At 37.6% G+C, this 12245-nt stretch overlaps 1 protein-coding gene across 1 annotated transcript in view; it reads right to left on the bottom strand.

Moving 5' to 3' along the window:
* Positions 1-2424: 2424 nt before the first annotated feature.
* Positions 2425-12245, bottom strand: part of LOC126234284 (clavesin-2-like) — a 279705-nt gene continuing 269884 nt past the window's right edge. Inside the window, exon 9 of the mRNA XM_049942970.1 lies at positions 2425-5369. Coding sequence (XP_049798927.1) covers positions 5302-5369 — 68 coding nt within the window. The 3' untranslated portion in view covers positions 2425-5301. The remainder of the gene's footprint in view (positions 5370-12245) is intronic.

The following is a 12245-nucleotide window of genomic DNA, read 5'->3' on the forward strand; positions in this document are numbered from 1 at the left end:
AGTTTTTGTAAATGCTAATTTTTTTTTCAATTTTCCATCATAGGATAGGTCCTTAGTAAGGAAGGGTTACATCCCACACAGTACTATGTGTTGAGGCAATCAAAAATGTTCCCTTTCCCAAATCTGTGAATGCCTGCCAGGTGTTTCTGAACAAGATTACCTATTATGCCCAGTTTATTCGTCAGGAAGCTTCCACTGTCTGTTCTTTGAATCAGTTTCACCCTTTCCTTTTCAATGGTCCATGGCTTGTCAGTAGGCATTTCAAATTTTGAAAAGTTGCCTACAGTCAGCACCTTGTTTAAAGATGTATCAGCCTCAGCTGATAATGGTTTTGACAGTGGCGGATGACTCTCCTTATGACGTTGGCACAATCCTTCCCCATAAGTTCCCAGATTGTTCTGAAATGCCTACAACATTTGTTTTCAAAACCTTAAATCAATCTCAAGAATGTTATTTGCAAATAGAGAAGAAAGTGCTGGCTATAATTTTTGAAGTGCATACATTTCACATTTTCCCTTATGAGAATAAGTTTCCTTTGGTTACCAACCACAAGTCTTTACTCTCTTTGTTTGGGCCCAAGAGTAAGCTCCCAGCAAGAATAGCTCACTGTTTTCACCATTGGGTTTCTTACTTACTAGTTACTAACATTCCATACATTATTGCCCATCCCATCAACATTCTAATGCAGACACTTTATTGACCCAGACTTGTAACTCACTACATTGGAAACCATATGTTTTCAGTCTGACTCACAGGTTGAGCAGTCTTTTAAGGACTTTCTAATAAATAGTAGAGCTATCTCAGCAGCATCCCAGCAGGATCCCCAATTGCAGAGTGTTTTCCATCATATCTGAGCAGGATGGCCAACAAAACTGCAGGCAGCAGTATCACCAGGTCTCCACTGTTTTGTCATCCAGTTCTTGGAAACCATATTGCTCATCCTTGTTGACTCTTTTCCCCATTTTCCCTATGTTATAAATTGCAGCAGATAACAATTTCTGCTATTACTACTACTACTATTACTACTACTACTACTATTACTAGTCCTACTACTGCTGATACCAAGGCTCAGGAGAAAATTTTTTTCTGTTGAAGGTTTCCCCAACGCCTTACTCACAGATCTTGGGCCATAATTTATGGTGGCTGCCTTCCAGTGGCTCTACATCTGTAACAGCATCAAACATGTCAAAACTCCTCTGTTTCATCCTGCCTCCAATGCTCTGGTAGAACATTCTGTCTGCACCTTTAAGACACAAATCTCAAAAGCTCTGAAGAGAGTCACATGTAAATTTGATCTTACTGCTTTCCTAGCTTCTTGCAAAATGGTGCCCATCAGTGCACACAGTGTGGTGGAGTTGATGCATGGGCTGTCCTGCTGGATGGTGCTCTGCCTTTACTCCTGCCACCTGTTTAATTGAAAGAAGCAATGCCTATTCATGTGTGTGGTACCATCTGGGTACCTCTCTTTGGCTTGACCGATGGTTGGATCTGGTGGTCAATTTTGGTGCAAAACGGCTGTGAATTGGTTCTGATGTTGGAATCAGCTTTGGTTACAGCATCTTGGATAGACCTTTTACATCCATGATCTCAATGATCTCCAGTATCTTATTGAGGATGATGGGCATTTGGTCCTTTCGTCTCCTTCATGCATCACCCTCGAGATCCCCTTCCCTGCATTGGAGGAGTCTCTGGTTTTTCTAAGAGATCAACATGAGAAGCCAGCTCCTGCTCCTTCACCTCTCCTCTGGGGCCTGGCATTGATGTGCCTGAACTTTGTCCAGCACCAGCCCTCTGCCTGTTCCCTCTTATCAGCCTTGTTGGTTTTGGCATATTCAAGGGGGGGGGGGGGGGGGGAATCATGATGTAATCTTACCAGATGAATCAATGCTGACACCTTAATAATGATTTGCCTTGTTATGCCTATGTTTCACAAGGTCACTGTGAACAGTAATCAAACAGCGTCTCCACCAAGCAAGTTGCGAATTCAAGACCAAGCAGTCACAGGACCATCTCTCTCTGTCCAATAGCTAATGTGTTGCTCACCATCCATTGATGATTGATTTGTTGACACTGACTCAGAACTACACCAGTTTTTATTTGGATGGATTGTATTACAACTGGGTCTGCTTGGAACCTGAGTATAGTGACATATGACTACTGCTATTAAGTTCTACTATGGCAGATTGTGAAACCATTTTGACAGGTGATTATTTCAGCCTCACCTACAAGTTGTTTCACAAATAGAGTTTAAGTTGTTTAAATCTTATTGAATTCATTTGCAGTCCTGGAAAATTCTCTGGATTAGTAACTCTTATGAACTTTGCATAATTTATCTGTGAAAAAAGGGTAAATGGTTAAATGAGAGGCTAAAACTGATTTTCCATTATGTTTTATTCATATGAACAGTATTAAAGTGACGTCTATATACAAAAATAATATTGTTAGCTTATAAAACCAACTGCAACGGAAGGTTACATGTATCGGAGTCTCATAGAATGAATGAAAGTATTGTGAATACTCATATGAAGTATAAAAAGTAAGCGAGTCAGCAGGAGAAAGACGTGTTAAGATCTTTCTAGAAGACAGAGACTAATGTTACTGACAAGAGTTTGAAACACAGTATTGGTTATATGTTATGTGCGTTATATCAATGCTGAAACCATGCTTTCATATGTAGTTATCACATACACTTAAGTGAGTAAATATTTTACATAGAAATTTGTGGTCAATACCACAGTTGCATCACAGACATTTGACATTCCAAAGCACTTGAGAATATTAACTAGGAATGTTTGACTCACAGCTCTTCATCCATTTATCAGTTAGATGAGTTTGTTGTGAGACATTGCTATTTAACTTCCTACAAATATAAACAATAGCTGTCATATGCTAAGCATTTCACAAGCTCACAGTAAGCATTGATGCAGTCATATATTATAAAAGTGAGTTGCTTTCTTAATCCAGCACCCATCACTTTAACCTAAATTACAATATACAGCATTTATATACATATTATAAATACACACAGAGTAAAAATAACAAGTCCAAAAATACTGTAGTGTCACTGTATATAGCTTGGACAGCTATTCTGTTAAAGTTACATGTATATCAATTATTACCACATATATTTTATATTTATTTGATTTAGGAAATGCAAGCACATTTTAATAGCACACTGAGAACAAAAACCACCAACTAGATGAATATAACACACAAATGGAAGAGCTATTATTCAAGCTTATATAGGAGACTACTTACAGATATTAGTACAACATATACTCTGCTATATGATGGAGATTTTTTTTGTACCTCATGTTACACATTAATGAGGAGTGATACTTATAGTTCACTGATTAACAAAGGTTAATATGAAATAATATTTTTTGTAAATTTTAATACAATTTCGAGTTGAAAATAAGTGTAGGAATAACATTCTGTTTGAGGAAGAGAACTGTAATTTTAGTTTTCTTGTTGGCTGCAGTTACCTAACAGCGAATAAACAACAGATAGATAAAAGAACTCATATTTCTCATCTCAAAAAAGATGCAGTAAACCATAAGCTGCTTATATTAAATGGATTTTATATCTCTGTGAATTGTAGCATGTAATTCTCTGTTTGTGGTTAAAGGAATGCTGATGAGGAAATGCTGTATAAAGAACTGCACTGGTGGCTCAAAAGGTCCAATTGGTCTATGTGTCTTTCCAACACAGTATAATGAGTACAAATATTCATATTCCTTTTAGGTCATGGGAACAAATGCATACCCATTTTCTTTGGCTTTGTAGTACAACTAGTCAGAACATTTGTAATCATCAAGTTTTGTAAAACAATAAAATGTAGTTACCAGTCATCCATAAATGCAAGGTCTGAAATTAATGTTTTGTGATTTCTGTCAGGTTTTGACAATAAATAAGACTTTCATTAACTTGAGTTGCAGACAGTCACAACAAACAGACAGTTATACATTTAGCTTTTGGCCAGAGCCTTCTCCAGAAAAGAAAATATACAAGTAAGCATACCTCACACACATGACCACCGTCTGCAGCAGCTCTGATCCAACTGCCAGAGATGGTTGTCATGTGTGGTGAGGTGTGCTTGCTGATGTGAGTGAATGTTTGTGTGTCTCCTTTTCTACAGAAGGCATTGGCCGAAAGCTACACATATAACAGTCTTTTCATCCGCCTGTCTGCAACTCAATGTGTCATCTTTATAGTGAGTGAGAAGCAATCTATAATTTTCCTTACATTGTTGATATTTCATCCTGGTGTTTTCATTGTTTGATCTTTATCAACTTAAATTTCTTAATGTTGAAGTTTTGCAGAAATAAATTGACAATTACATTTCTGTGTAACATAGGACTGGTAAACTAGATTACCAAATATGGCACTTGTTTCCATATAATTTCTCTGATATAATGGTAAGTTATGGACATATGAACCTTAGGATTTGAAAAAACAAATTTCTCTAAAATATCCCTTGACTCTAACTAGATTGTAATAAATATTTTTAGGAGTTGAAAAAAAAAGTAGAAATAAAGAAAAGAAGCTACTGATCAATGGGAATAAACACATGGAAGTACAGACAACACTTGTACTAGACAAAATAAATGTTACAACTTTTGGGTTTTTTGCCAGTAAATGGGAGTGGAAGAGAAGTGAAAAAAACATAGAAGGTGTAATAAAAGGGAGAAGACACTTATAACTGAGAGATGTTTTAAAGAAGTAGAAATAAAAGGTGATCAATAAAAGCAACACATGAAGATATTTTAACAGGAAGGTAACTTTGTGGGCTTTAAATATAGCACATTCCCTAATCTTTGACTTCCTTTTCTGCCCAACAGGAATTTCTTTTTAAATATGAGTTTATCTTTTTTCTGGCTTATCTTTTGTTGTCCTCTTTTCTGAGTTAAAAAAATACTTGCAGAAATGTTGTCCATTCCTTTAATCATTAGTAAAAAAAACCGTTTTACATAATTTTCATTCCACCACTGCATCCTCACTTTGTGTTCACTTTCTAGTACTTTTTATGGCACATACGACTAATAGTTTATTGGTCAGAATGAAGACTATACTCAGCCATCACAATACTATGCCACTGGGAATTATTAGATATAGTGTTCATTCTTTTACAGTACAGAATAAAATATACACACTTGTGGTGTTTATACCTGCAGTGAGAATGGTATTTACTGTACATGCAAAAACCATACAGGCATAGCACTATATGGTACAAAAGCAAAGTGCAGCTCCTGTTTTGTAAACAACAAATCTTTATTTAAAATAACTAGTAGGCATGCATCATTAACTGTCAAAATCATTCTCTTCAGGTACCGGTAATTCATCCACCTTGTAACCGTAAGTCTCCAATTCTGTAACAAAGAATACACTGCAAAAGATTATGAAATTTAATTTGGTTTTATAAATATGTCATTGTAAGTCACCTGTTCTGAAAAAAAAAAATGCACCATGGTACCATATTTTGTAACATAACTGGTATCATGTTATCTGTCAGACTTCAGAAGTTTAATATTGAATTATATAATATTGTCTTAAGTTATTAGTTGATTAATTGATGATCTGAGCTTATTACAACATGTATTTTCAAACATACGAAAACAAAATAACAGTGTAAAATATGAGCAACCAAGAGGAAGGTGTAGAAAAAGTGCATGTGGAGTTCCAAAAAAGTGGGATTAACTATGATTCTCAGAAATTTGGAAATAAAACCTGTAATTATTAATCTTAGGCTATGCCAGTTTTTCATTAACAATCAAAAATCAGAAACAAAAACAAAATTGCTAGAAAATTTCAAGGATAAATTCACATTGTGATGTTAACTTTCAAATTTTTTAGAGACCACAACGTAGGTGTAATATAATTACTGCTTCTGGGACTGTCATACACACAATCTTTAACCCATGCTGCACAGATTTTCTTGGCATGTACATTCAAAATCTGTATCAACATCAGAGCGCAACACTACTGATAGTTCACAATAAATTTGTTACAAATGCTTGACACTACTGCTGGAAATTACTACATCTGCTTCCATCCACTGAGAAAGATTATCTAGGATTTGTTATCATATGTGGAGACTGCTGTGGAAACAAGCAAGGCCAAAAAAACTTTCACTTTAAGAATACCAGTAACATGTACCAAAGATAAATTCTTTTGAGAGGACTCTGATTTTACTGCTTTCATTGTTTGACCCTGTAGTATCTTGTCTAAAATTTCTAGATTAAAAAGTAGATCCCATACTTGCCCAGTATCATGATTTCTACACAAAGGATTAGCCCTAAGTCTAAGGCCAGGGATCTGCTACGTAGTGTTATGTCGTCTTGCTCTGATATTAGTTAGTGTTTGTGCTTTCCTCCATCTGAAACAGTTTCCTGTCCCATAAAAGTAGGAATCATTGTGATATGACTTTCTTTTAAATACTTATCACATTTTCATCTGTTTGCGTTTGTATATACTCTGCTTTATCATCAACATAATCAATTTTCTGTTTTCAATTTATAAGATTATCACTTTCTGTTTTTTAATCTGGGTTACCGTCACTGTCAACCAATACTTCATTAACTGTTTCTCCCAAGTGAACATTCAAATTTGGTTCATTTACTCTCAGTGTGCATCCAGTTTATTCAGGTTGTTTTTAATGGTGAAATGGAACTGGTTAACACTTCATAATGTGAAAATAAATTGTGAGACACTGACAGTAATAATAATAATAATAATAATAATAATAATAATAATAATAATAATAACAATAATAATAATAATAGTTGTATGCTATGAACGGCTGGGAGCCTGCAAGAGGGATATTCAACCACCTGGTGCAAGTCTTTCCATAGGATGCCCATTCAGCAACCTGTGTGCCCATAACCTACCACAGTAATCTTACTAGAGAAAGACAGCCTACAATTTAATATACAATCCAAACCATCTGTCATTTCTGGAATAGCTCCAAATCACTGAGAGGTGAAAGTTAGGGTAGATGGACTAAAAACTTTCAAGGTCCGACCAGAGTTGGATCCTGCAACCATTAGGTTTTCAGGCATGCACTTTACCACTAGACCACCAAGCCCAACACTTAGCAGTGACCATAACGCATTACACCATAATTATTACAATAAATACCAAATGCTGATACACATGTCTGACAAATAATAACTATACACTGGTATAGTACATCTGTGAGACATCATGGAAACCTTACTCTGGATGTACTGAAGATCAAATCGTATGAACATTACCTCACCTTCACAGCATTTTATATCCTCTTCACTTCGACCATCATCAGTTATTTTGCTCCCCAAATAGCAAAACTCCTTTACTACTTTAAGTGTTTCATTTCTTAATCTAACTCCCTCAGCATCACCCGATTTAATTCGACTACATTCCATTATCCTCGTTTTGCTTTTGTTGATGTTCATCTTATACCCTCCTTGCAAGACACTGTCCATTCCGTTCAACTGCTCTTCCAAGTCCTTTGCTGTCTCTGACAGAATTACAATGTCATCGACGAACCTCAAAGTTTTTATTTCTTCTCCATGGATTTTAATACCTACTCTGAACTTTTCTTTTGTTTCCTTTACTGCTTGCTCAATATACAGATTGAATAGCATCGGGGAGAGGCTACAACCCTGTCTCACTCCCTTCCCAACCTTGAATAGCATCGGGGAGAGGCTACAACCCTGTCTCACTCCCTTCCCAACCTCTGCTTCCCTTTCATGCCCCTCGACTCTTATAACGGCCATCTGCTTTCTGTACAAATTGTAAATAGCCTTTCGCTCCCCGTATGTTACCCCTGCCACCTTCAGAATTTGAAAGAGAGTATTCCAGTCAACATTGTCAAAAGCTTTCTCTAAGTCTACAAATGCTAGAAACATAGGTTTGCCTTTCCTTAATCTTTCTTCTAAGTTAAGTTGTAGGGTCAGTATTGCCTCAGATGTTCCAACATTTCCACAGAATCCAAACTGATCTTCCCCAAGGTCAGCTTCTACCAGTTTTTCCATTTGACTGTAAAGAATTCCCATTAGTATTTTGCAGTTGTGACTTATTAAACTGATAGTTCGGTTATTTTCACATCTGTCAACACCTGCTTTCTTTGGTATTGGAATTATTATATACTTCTTGAAGTCTGAGGGAATTTCGCCTGTCTCATACATCTTGCTCACCAGATGGTAGAGTTTTGTCAGGACTGGCTCTCCCAAGCTGTCAGTAGTTTTAATGATATGTTGTCTTCTCCCGGGGCCTTGTTTCCTTGTTTCGACTCAGGTCTTTCAGTGTTCTGTCAAATTCTTCACGCGGTATCGTATCTCCCATTTGATCTTCACCTACATCTTCTTCCATTTCCATAATATTGTCCTCAAGTACATCACCCTTGTATAGACCCTCTATATACTCCTTCCACCTTTCTGCTTTCCCTTCTTTGCTTAGAACTGGGTTTCCATCTGAGCTCTTGATATTCATGCAAGTGGTTCTCTTTTCTCCAAAGGTCTCTTTAATTTTCCTGTAGGCAGCATCTATCTTACCCCTCATGAGATAAGCCTCTCCATCCTTACATTTGTCCTCTAGCCATCCCGGCTTAGCCATTTTGCACTTCCTGTCGATCTCATTTTTGAGACGTTTGTATTCTTTTCTGCCTGCTTCAATTACTGCATTTTTGTATTTTCTCCTTTCATCAGTTGAATTCAATATCTCTTCTGTTACCCAAGGATTTCTACTAGCCCTCGTCTTTTTACCTACTTGATCCTCTGCTGCGTTCACTACTTCATCCCTCAAAGCTAACCATTCTTCTTCTACTGTATTTCTTTCCCCCATTCCTGTCAATTGTTCCCTTATGCTCTCCCTGAAACTCTGCACAACCTCTGGTTCTTTCAGTTTATCCAGGTCCCATCTCCTTAAATTCCCCCCTTTCTGCAGTTTCTTCAGTTTTAATCTACAGTTCATAACCAACAGATTGTGGTCAGAGTCCACATCTGCCCCTGGAAATGTCTTACAATTTAAAATCTGGTTCCTAAATCTCTGTCTTACCATTATATAATCTATCTGATACCTTCTAGTATCTCCAGGATTCTTCCATGTATACAACCTTCTTTCATGATTCTTGAACCAAGTGTTAGCTATGGTTAAATTATGCTCTGTGCAAAATTCTACCAGGCGGCTTCCTCTTTCATTTCTTAGCCCCAATCTATATTCACCTACAATGTTTCCTTCTCTTCCTTTTCCTACTGTCGAATTCCAGTCACCCAAGACTATTAAATTTTCGTCTCCCTTCACTACGTGAATAATTTATTTTATCTCATCATACATTTCATCAATTTCTTCATCATCTGCAGAGCTAGTTGGCATATAAACTTGATCTACTGTAATAGGTTTGGACTTTGTGTCTGTCTTGGCCACAATAATGCGTTCACTATGCTGTTTGTAGTAGCTTACCCGCACTCCTATTTTTTTTATTCATTATTAAACCTACTCCTGCATTACCCCTATTTAATTTTGTATTTATAACCCTGTATTCACCTGATGCAAAAGTCTTGTTCCTCCTGCCACCGAACTTCACTAATTCCCACTATATCTAACCTTAATCTATCCATTCCCCTTTTTAAATTTTCTAACCCACCTGCCCGATTAAGGGATCTAACATTCCATGCTCTGACCCGTAGAACGGCAGTTTTCTTTCTCCTGATAATGACATCCTCTTGAGTAGTCCTCACTCGGAGATCCGAATGGGGGACTATTTTACCTCTGGAATATTTTACCCAAGAGGACGCCATCATCATTAAATCATACAGTAAAGCTGCATGCCCTCGGGAAAAATTACAGCTGTAGTTTCCCCTTGCTTTCAGCCGTTAGCAGTACCACAAAAGCAAGGCCATTTTGGTTAGTGTTTCAGGGGCAGTTCAGTCAATCATCCAGCCTGTTGCCCCTGCAACTACTGAAAAGGCTGCTGCTCCTCTTCAGGATCACATGTTTGTTTGGCCTCTCAACAGATACCCCTCCGTTGTGGTTGCAGCTACAGTACGGCTATCTGTATCGTTGAGGCACGCAAGCCTCCCCACCAACGGCAAGGCCCATGGTTCAAAGGGGTGTGGGGGGGTGGGGGCATGAAATTTCTGTGCAGATTATTCCATGAAATTTGTTAATAGTAATTCATTAATCATCATAATAACTCATTAGTCCATTAAGCTGAATGTGGCTGTATATCTTTCTTTGTGTGCTGTCCAGCGCCAGTTCTTGGATCATTACATTATTATTATTGGTATACTTCTCTTTATTGTCTTTAAAAGTGTGTTTCTCTTGAATATTACATGGTCTTGTTTGTTGACCTACAATAAAATACTATTATAATATGATTCAAAATTATTTTCTTCACATGGCCATACAAAAGTAATCACACAAACTTCTTTCTGGTTTGCACTACTGTCACATCATCCTTATATTTTACTATCATATTAGAGTTTTGAGCTTGTTCCCATGCTTGCTGAAAATAATAATGAATTAAGGAAGGGTCCACCTTGTTCTACAAGTACACAAATTATTGTTTTGTTCTATCACCCAAACATGTTTCACCACAGTTGTGGCATCCTCAGTGTTTTTTAAAATTATTTTCCTTTCATTTTACGTTGTTTGTGTACTGTGGCTGACAGTCAAATTTGTGCAGTGAAATGTGTGTCCAAGCCACAAATGGAACATTTACAAATGAGCAGGAGAAAACATCCAGCTCAACTACACAAAATACATCTGGTCCATATAAACAGAGAGCTAAGGACTAGCAAAATACTACAATGATGACATGGTGTACTAGTGTAGACCTGTGGCTGATTTTGGTTGGCAGCCACAAGATACACACGATGTAAAATAAAAGGAAAATAATAAAAAACTCACTGAGGATGCAACAATTGTATTGTGTGATGAAACATGTTTGGGTGATAAAACAAAACAATAATTTGTGTACTTGCAAAAATCCTTAATTAATTATTTCTTATCTTTTATTTGATATTTCTAGATTTTCTGGGGAATAGGTTGTTGTTGTGGGCATCTGCTCAAAGACTTGCCCATGAAAGGCAAAGGTCCTGAGTTCGAGTCTCTGTCCGGCACACAGTTTTAATCTGCCAGAAAGTTTCATATCAGCGCTCACTCCACTGTAGAGTGAAAATCTCATTCTGGAAACATCCCCGAGGCTGTGGCTAAGCCACGTCTCTGCAATATCCTTTCTTCTGAGAGTGCTAGTTCTGCAAGTTTCGCTGAAGAGCTTATGTGAAGTTTGGAAGGTAGGAGACAAGGTACTGGGAGAATTGAAGCTGTGAGGGCAGGTTGTGAGTTGTGCTTAGGTAGCTCAGATGGTAGAGCACTTGCTTGTGAAAAGCAAAGGTCCCGAGTTTGAGTCTCAGTCCAGCACAGAGATTTAATCTGCAAGGAAGTTTCATACCAGTCCACACTCTGCTGCAGAGTGAAAATCTCATTCTGGAAACATCCCCTAGGCTGTGGCTAAGCCATGTCTCTGCAATATCCTTTCTTTCATGAATGCTAGTTCTGCAATTTTCGCAGAAGAGCTTCTGTGAAGTCTGGGAGGTAGAAGATGAGATACTGGCAGAACTGAAGCTGTGAGGATGGGTTGTGAGTTGTGCTTGGGTACCTCAGATGGTAGAGCACTTGCCCGGGAAAGGCAAAGGTCCTGAGTTCAAGTCTCGGTCCGGCACACAGTTTTAATCTGCCAGAAAGTTTCATATCAGCCCACACTCCACTGCAGAGTGAAAATCTCATGCTCAAAGACTGGTTTACCGCAGCTCTCGACACTAATGTGTAAATCTCTTCATCTCTGTGTAGCTACTGCAGCTTACAACCATTTGAACTTCCTTACTGCATTCAAGCCTTGGACTTCCTCTACAGGTTTTAGGCCATCCCTTCCCCCTAACCCCCCTGATATTTTCCTCTTTTACTGAATTAACAAATCATTGATGCCTTAGGGTGTGTCCTATTTATTGATCCTTTCCTTTCCTCAAGTTGAGTCATAAACATCTTCTCTCTCCTAATTGATTTGGTACATCATCTTGTATTTTATCTCCACATTTAATCTTCAGCATTCTTCTCTAACTTCTGTTTTCTTCTTGTCTTCACTGTTTGGCCTCCATGTTTTATATCCACATACACCTACATTTATGCTAACCACTGTGAAGTGCATGGTACTTATTAGGGCTGCATCTCATTCCAATTTGTGTGTGGAGCATGGGGAGAATGAT

This window comes from Schistocerca nitens, chromosome 2 (assembly GCF_023898315.1).
Source record: "Schistocerca nitens isolate TAMUIC-IGC-003100 chromosome 2, iqSchNite1.1, whole genome shotgun sequence".
NCBI classification, from domain to species: domain Eukaryota; kingdom Metazoa; phylum Arthropoda; class Insecta; order Orthoptera; family Acrididae; genus Schistocerca; species Schistocerca nitens.